Genomic DNA, 20002 nt, shown 5'->3' with positions numbered 1-20002 from the left:
AATAAAGTATAAAGGAAATCTAAGTCTAGCACAACCTATATTGTAAACAACTTTAAAGGATGGACTCTAAACGGTTTTTGCACTCACTTTTTTTTTCTGAGATGCCAAATATTACAGTCTACATTAAAATGCATTGCCACTTAATGGCAACGTGTTCAGATGAAGTGTTTCTCCTACCCCACATGGAATGGAACAAGAGTCACAGAAAATTTATCCTTCAGGTTCCATAAATGTGTAATAAATACTTTTAATGAACCCAGTCTTCTGAACTTAGGTTTTTGCAAAGGAATAAAGAAGGAATTGATTTTCAAGCATTTTGTTTTCAAATACAAACTAGTTCTCAATTCAAGAACCCAGTAAGTGCCCCTAAAAATACCATATTCCTTTACTTATTTGGATATTATACCTTCTAAAAGAGCATCCTGTCCACCTTTTATAGAGATACTCAGACCTTCTCTACTGAAAATGCGAGGTAGCAAGTGTTTCATGCATTTAATTTTCTTCCAAAACCAGCATGTGCTGACCCTATGCATAATTTAGATTCATGCCAATACGGCAGAATTATGGATGTCTCATCCCAGCAATGTATCTAAAGCATAAAACTATCCAGCAGCTGAACCATAAACCACAAAATAAACCTAGCAATCTATCACAGGGAAGTTTTGTCAATGTGTAGTAGAAAGAATCAGAAGTAAGGAGAGAGAAGCACTTTCATTGACTTGGTATTGAAATCATTCCCAGCCTCAGTTTCAAAAACTGCACCCATGGTAGAGACTCTGCTTAAATCTATGTTAGCAGAAATGTTATAGAGCCATTCCAGTTTTCAAATTTGTATCCGTTGGCCACATTCCATCTATACGTAAGTATGAGTGGCAACAGATCTGTCCAGCAAACTTAAAAGTAGCATAGTTCTATTTCTATGCCTGTAAACATAGCCTGAGACTATGTAAAATGAGGTCAATTCGGAAAAAAATAGGGGAGCCAAAACAACTGCTCGGATTTTTAAGTCCAAAAAAACCGGTATACTATTTGCATTATTTAGGCATATTTTTGATCCAATATTTACACTATCTAAATACTGGGGGGGGGGGGGGTTGGTTTCTAACATTCTAGTGGCATATGTTGTTTGTGATTGTCTTATTGAAAGTGATACATCATTTTAGGAAGCTAAGGTTTTATTTTGTTGTTGGCTTTTCTAGGAAGCTTTTGATAACTCTTCCTGAGCTGGTGGAATGTGCCAGTGCCAAGGCATTCTATATCCCAGAGACTGAAACTCTTGAAATCACCATGACTATGAAAAGAGAGTTAGATATTGCTAATTTCTTCTGAAACTGCATGAAAAAGATAAAAAGTGGTAAAATGGCATTGGTAACAATTAAAAAACTTTGGAAAAAAATGATTGTTTTCTATATTCTCTTTATTATTCTGACATATTTTGGAAAGGGACAAAATTCAATTCTAGTGATATTGTGACCATTTACAGTAATTTCAACTACTCTGTTAGGAAATATATTTCCTTGGCCAGGTGCAGTGACTCATGCCTGTAATCCCAGCACTTTGGGAGGCCGAGGCAGGCAGATCACTTGAGGTCAGGAGTTCGAGACCAGCCTGGTCAACATGGTGAAACGCCTTCTCTAATAAAAATACGAAAATTAGCTGGGCATGGTGACAGGTGCCTCTAATCCCAGCTACTCCATCTCAAAAAGCAAGCAAAAAAAAAAAAAAAGAAATATGTTTTCTCATATAAATAAACTATTCCATTTTTATAGTGATAGCTGAGTAGAATATTTACAGGTTTAAAAAGTTAAAATATTTCATGGTCAATTACATAATTGAAATATGATCATGAAATGGTTGGTCCACTTATTTCAGTAGTCTGAAAAACGTATGCTAATTATTTACACTTACACTGTGATACAATCAGTTGCATAGCAATTGGTCATTATTATTACCAGAGAAGTTTATTTGGTTGCTTTTCCATTGATTTGATCAAATGATTTACAGTGTTCTCTGTTTAGGCTCTCACTATTGTTCTGGAATATGCAGGTAATAAATAGTTTGATGTACTGTACTATCAACATATTTACTTGAGTAAGGAACACTTTTGAGCATACAGTATTATAGTTGGCTTCTTCAGTTGTGCTTTTAATGCTTGGATATAGTTAGGTTAAAAACATTTTTTATGTGCACTAATAATTGTTAGCATTGACTTTTTGGATACTGTGTTTATATGTAGTCAATTGAAATCCTTCACTTTAAAATAAATATAAAGAAAAGTGTGGCACATTTACAAATTCTGTTTGCTCCCATTTCGTATCTTTCTTCTTAAATAGACATATCTATTTTAGGAATTGTCTCAATGTCCTCTTCTTCTTCTATACTGTACAGTTTATTTCAGAATTATTTATGAATAAATTATGAAGCTTGTGTGACTTTGCTTCATACATTATTGTAGAACTGTGGACTTACCAAGGAGTAAATTTTGAAAAGATGAACAATGAAAAGATGTTCATCACTTCTATATGAACTATTAAGGGAATAAATACTCTAGCAGATATTTTCTAGAGTTAATTATATATGTACAACTACCAAGCATCTAGTTTGTGACTAGATGAAATGATGAAATATAATGAAAAGACGGAGATTTTGGAAAAAAAAATGGTTGTCTTAGAACACTAAGCTCTTACAGAGAATTTGACATTTAAGCTACCAACACGACTTTCTTCTGTGGGGGCAAAAGTTGAGGGTGGGATTAACTGAAATAAGCTAGTATCTGTGAATTTAGGTCCATGATGTTGCAGGACCTAAAAAGCGTCCTACTTTGCTTTTTTAGCATCTTTTTAAAAGGCTGTATTTTAAGAATTTAAGTTGATGCCCTAAATTTAAGCTATGGGGCAAGTCTAAGCAGTAACTGTATTAGTCAGGGGTCTCCAGAAAGACAGAATCAATAGGATAGAGAGAGATATATGGAAGGGAATTTATTAGAGGGATTGGCTTACCCAGTTATGGAGGCTGAGAAGTCCCACAACAAGCTGTCTGCAAGCTGGAGACCCTGGGATGCTGGTAGTGGCTCAATTCAAATTCACAAGCTCCAGAACCAGGGAAGCCAGTGGTGTAACTCTCAGTCCAAGGTCGAAAGCCTGAGGGGAGGGGATGGGGGTGAGGAGGGGAGGTGCTTGTGTCCAAAGGCTGGGAGCCTGGTGTTGTTGTCCAAGGACAGAAGAGGAAGAGTGTATCTCAGGTACAGCAAGGTGGATGAACACATTTGCCTTTTCTCTGTTTTTGTTCTCTCTGCACCCCCAGCAAATTGGATGGCACCCACCTACATTGAGGGCAGATCTTCCCAACCTAGTCCACTCAAACTCACATGCTAATAATCTTCTCTGGAAACATCCTCACAGACATACCCAAAAATAATACTTTGCCAAGTTTTTTTTTTGTTTTGTTTTGTTTTGTTTTTTTTTTTTTTTTTTTTTTTTTTTGAGAAGGAGTTTCACTCTGTCTCCAGGCTGGAGTGCAGTGGTGCGATCTCAGCTCACTGCAACCTCCTCCTCCCAGGTTCAAGTGATTCTCCTGCCTCAGCCTCCCAAGTAGCTGGGATTACAGGCATGTGCCACCACACCCAGCTAATTTTTGTATTTTTAGTAGAGACGGGTTTCACCGTGTGGGCCAGGATGGTCTCAATCTCTTGACCTCGTGATCTGCCTGCCTCGACCTCCCAAACTGCTGGGATTACAGGCATTAGCCACCGTGCCCAGCCTCTAGGCATTTCTTAATCCAGTCAAGTGGACACGTAAAATTATCCATCACAGTAATCAGTACTTTTTTCTTCTCTGGAGAGAAAAGAAAGTTGGTGGAAAATGTATCTTTTTCCTATGTCCTGGCCCTAATTACAAAGACTATTCGTACCCAAGTTGACTAAATGTGTACAGATTGTTCCCGGAAGAAGAGATAGAACATATCCAAGCCAACCTGAACTGGGCTTTGGTTATGTGGTATTGTATCAATTATATAATGAAACAGCTTTGAGAACAATGAAATGTGATTCAGTGACTTATACCCATCTAGAAATCATCCTGGGTCACTGTCCTTGGCTTCAGAAGTAACAACTATAGTAGTTATTTTGTTGTTTTGTTTTCAAGCTAATTCACAGTGCTTTCTTCTCTTAAAGAGGAATAGTCCACTAAAGCAAATGGAGAAAAGAGAATACAAAGGGAAATTTATTTTGCCAGCATTTATTACTGAATCTTAGCCATTACCAGGAGAACTGGAAGTTAAGCCACAATTGTGGCATAGTGTAGGCTACATATACATCTTCTTCATGAACTCCTTTATCTCATTTTTTGTTCCATCATCTCCGGTAGCATTTGTGGGGATTCAATAATTCATTTATTCATTCATTCACTCATTTATGCATTCTTTCAACAAATATCCACTGAGCACTCACCACATGCTTAGCACTGTATTAGGTGCTGGGCATATAGATGTGGTCCCTGCTCTCATGAAGCAGACAGTGTAGCAAGGGAGACAAACAATAACCAAACAAACACACAAATATCTATGTTCAAATTACAATTGCTGCTGTGAAGAAACAGAACATGTACCTAGAGAATATCAGAGAACCAAACCTAGTCTGGGGAGGGGTAACAGAGAAGGGTTTCTTAAGGATGTAAGATTTCAGTTGAAAAATAAAGAATACCTGGACTTAGGTAAAGAGGGTGTTGGGGGAAGGAGAACAGTAAGGTTTCTGGGTGCAAGGGGTAGCAAATATGAAGACCCAGGGTGAGTACAGCTTGGGGAGTTCCAGGAAATGAAAGTCAGTGTGCCTAGGGTAAACCTGGGGGAGGTCAACTAGAGGTAAGGTTGGAAATGTAGGCTGGAGCAAAGTCATTTAGAATCTCACAGGCTAAGGTTGGGAATTTGGAATTTATTCTAAGTGATTGGGGGAAGAGAATATATTAGGAGACAAGAATGGAAAAGGAGAGATAAGTTAGAAGGCTATTGCAATAGGGTAGGCAAGTTATTATTCTGTATGTTAGCCTAAATAAAATTTATTATTGATTTTATTCTAATTAGAAAAAATACATAGTGACTGCTATGGTTTGAATATAGTATGTTCCCACCAAAACACATGCTAAGGCTTGGTTCTCAATGCAGCAATGTTGGGAGGTGGGGTCTAGTGGGAGGTGTTTGGGTCATGGGGGAAGATCCCTCATGAATAGATCAATGTTGTCTCGCAAGAGTGAGTGCTCACTCTCATGGGATTGGATTACAATGCAAGAGTGGATTGTTATAGAATGAAGTTGCTCTTCATGTTTTCTCTCTTTGCACATGCCTGCTGGCCCTCCCACCTTTACACTGTGAGATGAAACAGCACCTGGCCCTCTCCAGAATCCAAGTAGATGCTGGGCCCATGCTTCTTGGACTTCTGACCATCAGAATCTTGAGCCAATTAAACCTCTTTATTATAAATTACCCAGTCTCAGATATTCTCTCATAGCAACTGAAAACGGACTAAGACACTGACATACTCCAAGCAGGAAACTTTAACAATAGAAAAGCTCTTTAAAAATGAAGCAAAATTTAAAATCACCTGTAAGCCAACAAACCATAAATAACCACTGTTACCATTTTGATGCCTCTTCCCAACCTTTTATTTTCAATGTGTAACATTGATGTTATTTTTTCCCAAATGGGATGATATTGCACACAGTGGTTTTATAATCCACTTTAATTTCCAAGTGTATTCCTTTTTAAAACATATATTTTTTTCCTGAATTCTAATTGTATTGCATTGTGGTAAAAGAATGTGATAAATAATCTGTGTATTTTAAAAGACAATCTTGTGTAATTGTTGGGTACTGAATTCTACATATGTCAATTCAAGTTTTTTGTGTTGTTCACATCTTCTACATTCTTGATCATTTTTGGTCTGCTTTATCTGCCAACACTAACAGGTATATTAAAATTTACCACTGATTACAGATTTGTCGGTTTCTCCTTGTAATCCTGTCCATTTTTGTTTTATATATTTTGAGGTTATATTTTTGGGTACAGACAGATCTAGAATTGTTATATCTTCTTAGCGGATTACTCCTTTTATCAGTAGGCTGTGAAACTCTTTAACCCTAATAAGTGTTGTTTTAATGTATGTTTTGTTTACCATTAACATGGCTGTATCATTTTGGTTAGTATTTGTCAGGCATACTTTATTTTCTATCACTTTCCATGTTTTCCATGTTTTTAGATAAGATTTTTATTAACAGCATGTAGCTAAATCTGGGATTTTAAAATTTAACCAAGATTCTGTCTAAACTCACAAGTTTTAGTCCAGTTGCTTTTATTGTGATTAATGATACATGTGGCTGTATTTATATCATTTTATCATGAGATTAATCTTTTATTCTTCTTTTTCCTCCTTTCTTGCCATTGGTCAATTTTTAAATATTTTTTCCTCTTACTGGTTTGAAAATTATATATTCTGTGTTTTTTTTTTTAACATAAATGTCTAAAGTTTCTCAGTAGTTCTACCCTCCCATAAAATAATTCAAGGACTTAGTTTTAACCCAACCATGCCTCTCTCACTTTGTATGTTACCGAATTATTCATCATCATTATTGTTTTTAACAGTCAGTGCTTGTCTAGATTTACCCATGTGTTTACCAGTATCTTTTTTCACCATCCTTTTTCCACATCAATGCTTCCTTTCTGAATGTACACACTTTAGTGTTTCCCTTAGCAAAGGGAGTTCTTTATTTTCTCACTTAATTTCTGAAAATATTTTTATTTCCCTCATTCTTGAATACTAATTTAACTGGGTTTAGAAATCTAGGTTGACAGTTATTTTCCCTCAGACAGGGAATTTCTCTCAGACAGTTATTTTCCCTCAGAACTTTGAAGATATTATTTACCTGTATTCTAGCCTATACTGTTGTAATGTAAAAGTCTTTTGTCTGTCTTGTTGTTGCTTTGTGGATAATCTGTCTTTTCTCTCTGGTAGTTTTAAAGATTTTTCTCTTTATTTTTTTTGTGTTCTACAATTTGACTATAATATGTTTAGATATAGATTTATTTATATTTTTTTTTAAGTTGGCACTTGTACTTCTTAAGTCTTCCCCAATCCATGAAAATTCTCAGCCGTTATCTCCTTGAATATTGCCTTTCTCCCATTTTCTGTATTTTTCTTCTGGAAGTCCTCTTAGGTAAAGGTTGAATCTTTCATTCTATCCTCCATGTCTTTTACCCTCTGTCATATTTTTCATCTCTCTTTGTTCTTAATACTGGGTAATTTTCTCAAATCTATTCTCCAGTTTAATAATTCTCAGGATTCTGATCTTGCCAGTGATTATGTCCACTGACTCCCCCTCATAGTGAAATGAGATAGTTCCCTTTACCCCTTCGCAGGACTCGTGAAGGTGTTGGCTCATTTACTCAGCCTGCAGCTCTCAACCCCTTGTGGGAGGGGGGAGCACACAGGTCAGCAAGTGCAGAGGCCAAGATGAGCACTTCTGGGTAACTGGCCTGAGCAGAGCTCTGTGCAGGCCTGCAGCAGCGTCTAGGGGTTGCCCATGACCCCTGTAGCCCCAGAGGGCATGTATTACAGTGTGCTCTTTTAGCTTTGCCATCCATAGACAGCTTAAGTGTTAAACAGTTCAGTGGAGGGTCAGTGTGTCAGCCTCTTACACCTGCACCTGGGCACTTGTCCAGTGTCCAGGAAGAATCAGGCTGCATGAATTAATTGACGAGTGGTGAATGTGGAAGATTTTATTGAGCAGTGGAAGTGACTCTCAGTGGGATGGGGAGCTGAAAAGGGGATGGAGTGGGGAGGTGGTCTTCCCCTGGAGCTCAGCCATTCCTGGACAAACTCCTCTCTGAGGTCCTGCCATCAAGCCATTCCTCTGAAGTCAGATTGCTTCTCTCTGATATCCAGCTACTTCTCTTCTCTTCTTCTCTGCTACTCTGCCACTTTGCCGGTGGGGCCTAGGGTTTTTACAGGTACAGGATTGGGGGGGGGCAAGGTGAGCCAGGGTGGTTTTGGAAAAGGCAACATTCAGACAAGAAAACAGGAATGCATGTTCTCACTTTGGGCCATGGGTCCAGGCTTGAGGGTGTGGCCCTCACTGGGGACTGCCCTCTTCTACCCAGTGTTTCCCTGCCCTCTGTTGATATCAATAGTAGGTAATTTACTCTTGTATTTTTTATTGTGATATCCCTTTTCATGGGGCTTTAAAAAAATCTGTGAAAATCTCTTGTGGTCTCTGTTATGGGAGCATCCTTCCAAAGCAGTTTTACCTTTGCTTCTTCCAAAAAACCTCAGAGTTAATGTTCCCAGGCCATTCAGGTAGAATAAATTAAAACCGAAACCCTATTTGAGTTCCAGGCCTGTGCTTTAATTCTCAGAGGAATTCTTTTCTTCCACCTGAAGCTTAGACAGAGACAGATAAGATTCCTTGTTGTTCCCCTGTGCCGAGATGCACAGAATCTGAGCTTTATGATAGGCCATGGCCTAAGACATCTTCTATCTCTGTGCATGTTAAAAATTGAGACTCCCTTACCAGGGCAACCAAAACTTTCACAAGATTACCACTCTGGTTTTCAGTTTTCTCCTCATTTTTGGCTTTTGGGAGTTTTCCCTTATTTATTGGGGGCTCAGTTATTCAATTAAAAGAAATTTTGTATATCTTACCTTGTGCTAATAGAAGTTTATATCAAAAAGTAATTAGTTGACTATATTGCTGCACATGGCTGGTGTGCTTTCTTAACTTAGCAATACATTTCAAATATCTTCTCATGTTGATATTCTTCAACATGATTGTTATAGATTGAATTTCCTAGAGAGCAGACTCCAAGTCAGACAAAAAGTTTACTGGGGAGTACTCTTGGAATCAACACTTGTGGGGAGAAGGAAAGGAAGCAAAATTGGACAAAGAGGTTGAGCTATGATGCAGTCATACCAAGGCCTTAGCAGACCACATGGGGAGCTCTGAATCTGGAATAAACTTCCAGAATTGTTTCCATTTGGAGCATGGAGGCTGAGACTATACTCCTGCACCGACTGGCCATTGAATGCAAACTGCACCCGGGAAGGAGCATAACCTTAGGTTAGGTCACTCTCTTCAGCCAAAGGCAGTTGCCAGAGAAGAATGACAGCAGAGAGCTGTCTGCCAGCAGCCCTCTCAGTATCTGGGAGAATAAGCCCTTTGTCTTGAAGCAGAATATGGATGACACAGAATAGTGTCCACAACAATGATTTTAAATGGTTTGAAGTCTCATATATATATATATATATATGAACTCTGAATATCCAATAATGATTATTTCTGTTTTTTCTATATGAATAATATATGAATAAGACTGATATGAGCATTATTGTACATTCTCTTTGTCCGCATCTTGTATTTTATTCCTCAGGTTAAAGTCCTAGAAGTGAAATTGCTCTATATGCACATTTCTAAATATGTTGATAAATTTAACCAAATTGCCTGTCAAACGGCTCATATTAGTAAGCATTTCTCTACACCCTAAGAAACCCTGAATAACATCATCCTTTTTAATGATTTACAGTTTAATAAGGAAAAATAACATTATATCATTTTACAAATTATATTCTTTGACATACTTAGTGAGGTTGAACAATTTATCATACATTTATTGGCTATTTATGCTCTTGTTTTGAGGTCTATTTATTCTTGTCTTTTGCTAATTTTTCTATTAGAGTATTTAATTTTTTCTTACTGATTTGTCAAACCTTCTTATATATTAAGAATAGTAAAGTTAACTATCTGTAACATATTTTACAAACATTTCTCACAGGATTTTTTGTCTTTCAATTGTGTTTAGTATTTTTAATAGGAAGTTTTTATGTTTCATAGCATATTCTTAGGTTATTCACTTATTTTTATTCTGGTGGTATTAAGATTTCATCTTTTACTTTTAACTGTATCCAACTGGAATTTATTTTGGAACAATTAATTTTTGCCTTTTTAACTCTAGAACTGAACATTATAAAATATGTTTAAAACATTCACTGTCACACTCTGCTTTCTCCCATTTAATTTTACTATGAAATCATCCACAAATTTTGCTGCTAGAAGAGCAGTTGATGATTTGTAATATATTATAAAGCAATGGAATTTGAGTGCAATGCATTTTTAGTCAATTCCCCTGACAAGATAATTTTTAAATGTTTCTATTTGACTTTAAAATACATTTCACATATGTACGTTTCACACATACATGAATAGGTCTTACACTAAATTTATACCAGTCCAAATTTCCGAAGCCTCATTATGAACATCCAACTTGAGAGGTGATGGGAAGCAACCAGTTTTCCTTATCCTGCTAATCCGTTTAAATGCCTTTTTGTTTCTTACTTACATGCAGAAAACGACTGTATCACCTGTGAAAGGTAAATAAATATCGGTACCCCCAAATCACTAAGCCAAAGGGAAAAGTCAAGCTGGGAACTGTGTCAGGCAAATATGCCTCCCATTCTATTCCTAAATAAGATAGCTACAAAGATAAAAAAGCTACATACCTCCCTCACAATTTGCCCATGAGGAAATTCCTTGTGAACAAAGGATAGACAGAACTCAAAGTTATCCCTCTGCTCATGTGAGACAAATGCATACCTGACTGTTTCCTTTGCCCTATTGTTTCACTAAGCCAGACTAAGGCATAAGTGACTATTCCTTAAATTGTGCATTCAGTGAAAAGCTAATCAGAAACTCAAAAAAAAAAAAATGCCACCATTTGTCTCTTATCTACCTGTGACCTGGAAGCCCCCTCCCTGCTTTGAGTTGTCCTGCCTTTCCGGACAAAACCAATGTACATCTTACATGTATTGATTGATGTTTCATGTCTCCCTACAATGTATAAAACCAAGCTGTGCCCCGACCACCTTGCGCACATGTTGTCAGGACCTCCTGAGGCTGTGTCAGGGGCACGTCCTTAACCTTGGCAAAATAAACTTTCTAAATTCGTTGAGACTTGTCTCAGATACTTTTTGGTTTACACATATTTCAACCTAAGCAGTGCTTTTACCTAAATACATTGAATATTCTCACACTCAGGAAGGGGAATTGAATGGATGAGTAGTGTGTGAAAGGTAATTTTTTTTCTTTGAGATGGAGTTTCACCCTTGTCACCCAGGCTGGAGTGCAATGGCATGATCTCGGCTCACTGCAACCTCCACCTCCTGGGTTCAAGCAATTCTTCTGCCTCAGCCTCCTGAGTAGCTGGGATTACAGGTGCCCACCACCATGCCTGGCTTATGTTTGTATTTTTAGTAGAGATGGGGTTTCGCCATGTTGGCCTGGCTGGTCTTGAACTCCTGGCCTCAGGTGATCCACCTGCCTCGGCCTCCCAAAATGCTGGAATTGGCGCCACCACACCCGGTAGAAAGATAATTATTTCTGTTTAAAGCATTTTCCATGTGCATAACGCATAGTACAGGGAAAGGCAAGGCCAAAGGTGACATGGAATCTTTATGCCAATAAGAAAAGCCCCACCCTATTGAAGAAAAGGTTAAAAAAACAAAAAAAAAGGCATCCGTCGTAAACAAATTACAACCTCCACCACTACCCCAGGTAGATAAATTAGGAAAAGGCCCTCAACATTGCTATGTTGACTTTTGGCTTCAACTTCCTGCCTCTTTCTCAAATGCCTTTGGGCCTATACAACCTTAGGCAGTACCTTCTCTCATCCTCCTTTTTGTTGTCCTCTTCAATTCTTGCTGTACTACAGGCTTTAACGGTCAGTTAAGGAATCCAAATAAAGTCTGTAATTTAGTTAATAATATTATACCAATGTTAACTTCTCAGTTCTGATCATTGTACTATAGTTATGCAAGACATTAACATGAGGGGAAGCTGAGTGAAAGAAATACGAAAACTCTGTATGATTTTTGCCACTTCTCGTGGGTCAAAAATTATTTTTTATAAAAAGGTTGTTTAAAAAAGTCAGTAGAGAGGGCAGAGTGAGATGGCAGTGTAGGACTCTCCATTAATCATCCCCCCACAAAAACATCAATTTGAACACATGAAAAAATCTTTACAAGAGCTAAGGAAACAAGGTGCAAGATCACAACACCTAATTTTAGCATAATAAGACACACTGAAGAGGATGGAAAGGGCAATTTTACATTACTCACTTCACCCCTCCCCCAACCCCAGGCTGCATGGCTATGAGTAAGTTTAACCAGGGAGGTGAAAGAGCTATACAATGAATAATATAAAACACCAATGAAAGAAATTAAAGAGACAAATAAATGGAGAGATACCCTGTGTTCATGGATTGGAAGGATTAATATTGTTAAAGTGGCCATACTACTGAAAACAATCTACAGATTCAATGCAATCCTTATCGAAATACCAATGACAGTCTCCACAGAAATAAGAGAAACTGTACTAAAATATGTATGGAACCAAAAAATACCTGGAATAGCCAAAACAATCTTAAGCAAAAAGAACAAAGCTGTAGGCATCACAATACCTGATTTCAAAGTATGTTACAAAGCTCTAGCAACCAAAACAGCATGCTACTGACATAAAAACAGACAAATACACCTACAAACTAAAAATAAAATCCTAAGCCCCCCCACTCTCTGAACAGACCAACTATTGGCCAAAGGGATCCCAGAAAAACCTTAAAAACTGAATTATTGCTTATAACAGGAAGGAAGGTTAGATGTGCCTTGTTATACTCCCTCCTTTTTGGAGATTATGCACAACTGACCAACATTAATGTTAAAATAGAGATCATAAGACTAACAAAACAGACTTTGTGACAATAAGATAACAAATTATAAACAGGACCTAACTCCTGATCCAGTGTATTGGTTAACAGATATATCTATCTTACCTTTGTGAAAGGAAAATAAATCTTGGGGCCCCAAAATCACTAAGATAAAGGAAAAAGTCAAGCTGGGAACTACTTAGGGCAAACCTGCCTCCCATTCTATTCAAAGTCATTCCTCTGCTCAAGGAGATGAATGCATATCTGATTGTCTAAATTGACTGACACCTATCTCAGGTTTTGGGGGTCCACAGGTGCCAAGAACACACAAATGGATAGATTCAAGTGTCTTGAATCAATGGTGCTGGAAAAAACTGGGTATCCATATGCAGAATAATGAAACTAGACCCTTATCTCTCATCATATATGAAATTAAACTCAAAATGGATTAAAGACTTAAATGTAAGACCCCAAACTATGAAATTACTGGTAGAAAACACAGAAAAACACTTCATGATGTTGGTCTAGGCAAGGATTTTTTTTGGCTAAAACCTCAAAAGCACATACAATAAAAGCAAAACTAGACAAATGGATTACATCTCACAAATAAGTTTCTGCATAGCAAAAGAAACAATTAACAGAGTGAAAAGACAGCCTACGGAATGGAAGAAAATATTTGCAAACTATATATCTGACAAGGGGTTAATATCCAAGATATATTAGAAACTCAAACAACTCGATAACAACAACAAAAAACCAATTGAAAAATGGGTGCATTACCTGAATAGACATTTCTCAAAAGAAGAAATACAAATGGACAACAGGCATGTGAAAAAATGCTCAATATCGCTAATAATCGGGGAAATGCAAATCAAATCCACAATGAGATATCACCTCACTCCAGTTAAAATGGCCACTATCAAAAAGAGAAAAAGATAATAAGTACTGGCAAGTATGTGGAGTACTTATACACTGTGATGGGAATGTAAATTGGTATAACAATTATGAAAAACAGTATAGATGTTCCTCAAAAAAATAAAAATAGAACTACCATATGATCCAGCAATCCCACTATTGGGCATATATCCAGAAGAATTGAAACCAATGTGTTAAAGCGATATCTGCACTTCCATGTTTATTGCAGCGTGATTCACAATAGCCAAGATATGAAATCAGACTAGGTATCCATCAGTAGATGAATGGATAAAGTATAGTATACATACAATGGAATATTATTCAGCCTTAAAACAGAATGGACTCCTATCATTTGTGGCAACATATGATATGTGACCTGGAGGTCATTATGTTAAGTGAAACAAGCCAAGCACAGAAAGACAGATATTGTTTGTTCTCACTCATATGTGGGAGCTAAAAAACAAACAAGCAAACAGAAAAAGTGGGACTCATGAAGATAGAGAGTAGATTGGTGGTTACTGGAGTAGATTGGTGGTTACTGGAGGCTGTGAAGGGTAGAGGTGAGGGGAGGATGAAGAGAGGTCGATTCATTGGTACAGATATACACTTAGAAGAAATAAGACCTGGTGTTCGATAGATCAGTATGGTGACTATAATTAACATGAATTGATTGTACATTTCAAAATATCTGGGAGAGAAAAATTTAAATATTCATAGCACAAAGAAAAGATAAATATTTAAGGTACTAGATATCCCAATTACCCTAACTTGATTATATGAATATATTAAATTATCACATGTACTCTGAAAATATGTACAGCTATTATGTATAAAACAATTTTTTAAAGAAAAAAATTAATGTAAAAATAAATTTAGAAAAGAAAATGTGGTATACATACACAATGGGATGTTACTTAGCCATAAAAAGAATGAAATCTTGCCATTTGTGACAACATGTATGAGCCTGGAGGACATTATGTTAAATGAAATAAGCCAGACACAGAAAGACAAATACCACGTGATCTCACTCATATGTGAAATCTAAAAAAGTTGATCACATAGCAGTAGAGAGTAGAATGGTGGTTACCATAAGCTGGGGTCATTAGCAGTGAGGATGGGGGATGGAGAGATGTTGATTAAAGGATACACAATCATAGAAGAGGAATAAATTTTAAGAGAAACACAGCAAGGTGACTGTAGTTAATGGTGACATATTCTTAAAAAATGTAAAGAGAGTGAATGTTATGTACTCTCACCACAAAAATAGCTAAGTGAGGTAATGCATTTATTAATTAGCTAGATTTAACCATCCCATGATGTATATGTACTTAAAAACATCATGTTGTACACAATAAAAACATAAAATGTTATCTGTCAATTTTTTCTTTTATTTTTATTCCTTTTATTCTTTTTCTTTTTTTCTTTGTTTCTTATCTGTCAAATTAAAATAATTTTTTTTAAAGTCAGTCCAGGGGAAAATCAGCTACGGGGATTTTGATCCTAGCCCCACAGCTCTGTCTTCCTTTGCAGCTCTGATCTTTCTTTATTTTTTGTCGTCCACACCTGTGGTGTGCTTCCAATTTTGCTGGATATATTGCACAAAGCAGGGAATCTGTTTGTAGATTACAGCTGGTTTTCTTTCCCAAATACAACCTGTTCAACATAAAGACATAAACAATAAGCTCAATCTCAATTTCAATAAAGTTGATTAATCAACTTCTTTGCTAGACACTGTGGGGGTGGTATACATAACTATACAGTAAAAAATTTTACAATTAAGTTTAGAAGACATGAGTAGCACACATAATACAAAAGAAAACATGTAAGTGACAATATGTAAGTCAGTTAAATTGTGTACTTCAGGACGTTAGTGAAAATGGGGGGATCAGAACTTGCAAAAATCCTCCCCTCCATAAAGCAACAAGAACATTAAGTGAAAACTCTAAGAATTAACTTTTCCAGAACCTGGAAATGTAACCAAAAGCTTACAACAATCAAGGATACATTTATTCGACAGAAATAACTGAATCTGAGTAAAAACAGCAAAATCTGTGGCATTTCAACCTACCCTATTCCCATCCTAATCCCCTTCCCAGTTCCACAATAGCTTTGAAAATCAATAGACTTCAATCAGAGTAAAAACAAGAAGCTGGGGAAACAGTAGAGGGAGCAAAATGCAGTTAGAGCTTCTTCAGAGTTTCATGCCCAGAATTACTCTGCTACCTAAACAAGAAAAACACTCAACAAGAAAAGAAAACTATCAACCAATATCTCTTGCAAATATAGATTCAAAAATCCTCAACAAAATGCTAGTGAATGAAATCCAGCAACATAAAAAAGGATCATACACCATTACCAAGTAGGATTTATCCAAGGAATGGAAGGTTGGTTCAACATATAAATATCAATCAATATAATATACTATATTAATAGAATAAAGGACAATTACTTCATGATCATCTCAATAGATACAGAAAAAGCATTTGACAAAATTAAACATCCTTTGTGACAAATATGCTCAAAAAATTAAAAATAGAAGGGTATTTTCTTACTCTCTATATTAGGCCATTCTTGCATTGCTATAAAGAATTAACTGAGGCTGGGCGCAGTGGCCCACGCCTGTAATCCCAGCACTTTGGCAGGCCGAGGTGGGTGGATCGCCCGAGGTCAGGAGTTCGAGACTAGCCTGGCCAACATGGTGAAACCCCGTTTCTACTAAAAATACAAAAATTAGCTGGGCGTGGGGATACACACCTGTAGTCCCAGCTACTTGGGAGGCTGAGGTAGGAGAATCGCTTGAACCCGGGAGACGGAGGTTGCAGTGAGTTGAGATAGCACCACGGCACTCCAGACTGGGTGACAGAGCAAGACTCCGTCTCAAAAAACAAAACAACAACAAACAAAAAAAACGGAGACTGGGTACTTTAATAAAGAAAAATGTTTAATTGGCTCACAGTTCTGCAGACTGTACAGGAAGCATAGCAACATCTGCTTCTGGGGAAGCCTCTGGAAGCTTACAATCATGGAGGAAGGCCAAGAGGGAGCTTGCATGTTACATGGTGAAGGCAGGAGCAAGAGAGCCAGTGGGGAGGTACTACACATTTTTAAATGACCTGATCTCATGAAAACTCACTCTCTACCATGAGGACAGTACCAGGGAGAGTAGTGCTAAGCCATTCATGAGAAATCTGCCACCATGAGCCAATCACTCCCCACCAGGCCCCACCTCCAACATCATGGAATATATTTCAATGAGATTTAGGCAGGGATACACATCCACACTATATCAGCTCCCTACCCTTTGCTCATTACCACTGTTCTTTTTATTGTCTCTATGTTTTGCCTTTTTCCAAATGTCATATAATTGAAATTATACAGTATATAGCCCTTATGAGAGTAATATAGTGTGTCCCTGCCCAAATCTCATATTGAAATATAATCCCCGGTGTTGGAGGTGGGGCCTGGTGTGAAGTGATTGAACCGTGGGCACGGATTTCTCATGAATGGTTTAGCGCGATCCCCCTTGGTACTGACTGGCTTCTTTCTTTGTCCATTTTTAATTAAGTTGTTACTTTATTATTCAGTTGTAATGCTTCTTTATATATTCTGGATATTAGTCCCATATTAGATATATAGTTCGAAAATATTAATATTTTCTCCTATTCCATGCATTGTCGTTTTACTTTCTTGATAATGTCCTTTAAAGTGCAAATATTTTTAATTTTAACAAAGTCCAATTTATCTACTTTTTATTTGGTTGCTTGTGCTTTTTGTGTCATGGCTAAGAAACAGTTGCCTAGCCCAGGTCGTGAAAATTCATACCAAATCATTGCCTAATCTAAGATCAAAAAGTTTTATACCTATGTTTTCTTCTAAGAGTTGTAGTTTTAGCTCTTACATTTAGGTATTTGATCTATCTTTAAATAATTTTTATATATGAGATGAGGTCAGGATCATGTGTATGTACAGTTGTCCTAGCACCATTTGTTAAAAAAAAGATTGATGCCCAACATTGAAGAGTCTTAGCACCCTTATTGAAAATCAATTGGCCATAAATGTATGGCTTTATTTTTGGACTACTAATTCTATCCCATTAATCTATATTACTATCCTTATGCCAATGCCACATGCTTTTTTATTACTGTACCTTTGTAGAAAGTTTGAAAACTGGGATGTGTGATTTCTCCAACTTCGTTCCTCTTCGTTCATCTTTTTCATGATTGTTTGGACATTTCCAGGTCACTTGCATTTCCATATGAATTTTAGAATCAGCTTGCCGATTTTAAAAAATGAAACCAGTTTGGATTTTAATAGAGCTTGTGTTGAATTTGTAGATTAATTTGTAGTATTTCTACCTTACCAATATTAAATCTTCCAATTCATGACCATGAAATGTCTTCTCATTTATTTATGTTTTCTTTAATTCCTTTAAACAGTATTTTGTGGTTTTCCATGTACAAGTCATACTGTTCTTTAAAAAAAATTATTTCTAACTTTTTTATTTTTTAATGCTATTATAAGTAGAATTGTTTTCTTAATTCATTTTCAGATTGTTCATTGCTACTGTATAGAAATACAAATTATTTTTGTATGTTGATCCTGTTTACTACAATTTTGCTGAACTTGTTTATTGACTCTAAGAGCTTTTTTTGTTTTGTTTTGTTTTGTTTTGAGATGGAGTCTTGCACTGTTGCCCAGGCTGGAGTGCGATGGCATGGTCTCAGCTCACTGCAACCTCTACCTCCCAGGTTCAAGCAATTCTCCTGTCTCAGCCTCCCAAGTAGCTGGGATTACAGGTGTGCACCACCATATCTGGCTAATTATTATTATTTCGTATTTTTAGTAGAGATGGGGGTTTCACCATGTTGGCCAGCCTAGTCTCGAACTCCTGACCTCAAGTGACCTGCCCCCCTCAGCCTCTCAAAGTGCTGGGATTACAGGTGTGTGCCACTGTGCCCAGTCTCTAGCTCTAAGAGTTTTTGAAGCATTCTTTGTGGTTTTCGTTTTCTTTTATTTTTGAGACAGGGTCTCACTCTGTTGCCCAGGCACAATCTTGGCTCACTGCAACATCTACCTCCTGGGTTCAAGCAATTCTCATGTCTCAACTTCCTGAGTAGCTGGGATTACAGGCTCGGTCACCATGCCAGGCTAATTTTCATATTTTTAGTAGAGAGAGGGTTTCTCCATGTTGCCCAGGCTGGTCTAGAACTCCTGGCCTCAAGTGATCTGCCTGCCTTGGCCTCCCAAAGTGCTAGGATTACAGGCATGAACCACCATGCCTGGCCTCTGTGTGTTTTTCTTTTTCTTTTTTTTAAATTTATTTGTTAATATTTTTCTATACACAAAATTATATTATGTGAAAATAGAGTTAGTCTTCCTTTCCAATCTAGATGGTTTTTATTTCTTTTCCTTGCCTAATTGCTCTGACTAGTGTCTCTAGTAAAATTTTGAATAGAACTTGTAAAAATGGATAAATAAATATTGGAGTATAACTCATTAAAGTATAAAATTGTGTTCATACTCATATAAATAAATAATTAAATAAATAAACAAGAAGAGACAAGTCTCCTGTGCAAAAGAATTCCAAATAATTTATGTAGATAATCTACTCTCAAAAAGGTGAAGCTTAGCTCCTCACTCCTTAAGTACGGGCTGTGCATAGAGGCTTCCTTCAGAGTACGTTACAGAAAAGGAGAGACAAAGAGTGACTTCGCAGTGGAGAAGCTTGACGAACACTACTTCAGCCAGATGATACAAATCAACATCGACAGTGATGAGCCATGCTCACAGTAAGTACCCTCACCCCTGTCTAACAATGAGAAATATGATAAATCCCAATAGCAGGACATCCTGGAAAACACGTGCCCAGTACTCATCCAAATTGTCAAGGACAATATGAGAAACTGTCATGCCAAAAGGAGCTTAGGGAGACATGATGGCTAAATGCAATGTGTTATCCTCAGTGGCATCTTGGAACAGAATAAAGACATTAGGTAAAAGCTGAAGTATGTTTTTTGAGTTGGGGTCTCATTCTATCACCCAGGTTGGAGTGCAGTGGCGTGATCACAGCCCACTACAGCCTTGAACTTCTGGGCTCAAGGGATCCTCCCATCTCAGCCTTCTGAGTATCTAGGACTACAGGTGTGAGTCACCATGTCCGGCTAATTTTTTTAAAAATCTTTTTGTTGTAGAGATGGGCTCTCGCTATAATGCCCAGGCTTGTCTTGAATTCTTGTCCTCTCTCCAAATGAGATACCACTTCACACCTAATAGGCTGGCTATAATAAAAAAGATGGAAAATAATCAATGATGGCAAGGATGTGGAGAAATTGGAGGCTTCATATTTTGCTAG

The 20002-nt window shown here is 37.2% G+C and overlaps 2 protein-coding genes across 6 annotated transcripts in view; one reads left to right on the top strand and one right to left on the bottom strand.

Annotated features, from left to right (window-relative positions):
• DNAAF6 (dynein axonemal assembly factor 6) overlaps nucleotides 1–2294 on the top strand; it is a 37521-nt gene extending 35227 nt beyond the window's left edge. The window contains exon 7 of the mRNA XM_011756055.2: nucleotides 1200–2294. Coding sequence (XP_011754357.2) covers nucleotides 1200–1329 — 130 coding nt within the window. The 3' untranslated portion in view covers nucleotides 1330–2294. The remainder of the gene's footprint in view (nucleotides 1–1199) is intronic.
• The window catches only part of LOC105490443 (nucleoporin 62 C-terminal like), a 136038-nt gene that overhangs the window by 104677 nt on the left and 11359 nt on the right, over nucleotides 1–20002 (bottom strand). For 2 of the 5 annotated variants that reach the window (XM_011756058.3, XM_011756059.3), the window contains exon 1: nucleotides 3000–3100. The exons of 1 other annotated variant lie outside the window; for it this stretch is intronic. The gene's annotated coding sequence lies outside the window, so the exon portion shown is untranslated. Of the gene's footprint in view, nucleotides 1–2999; nucleotides 3104–20002 lie in introns of those variants that run through there. 2 more of the 5 variants (XM_071088462.1, XM_071088458.1) reach the window with 2 other exon arrangements.

Source organism: Macaca nemestrina, chromosome X (genome assembly GCF_043159975.1).
Source record: "Macaca nemestrina isolate mMacNem1 chromosome X, mMacNem.hap1, whole genome shotgun sequence".
NCBI classification, from domain to species: domain Eukaryota; kingdom Metazoa; phylum Chordata; class Mammalia; order Primates; family Cercopithecidae; genus Macaca; species Macaca nemestrina.
Note: the sequence above shows the minus strand (reverse complement) of the source record. Positions and strands in the feature narration are given on the sequence as shown.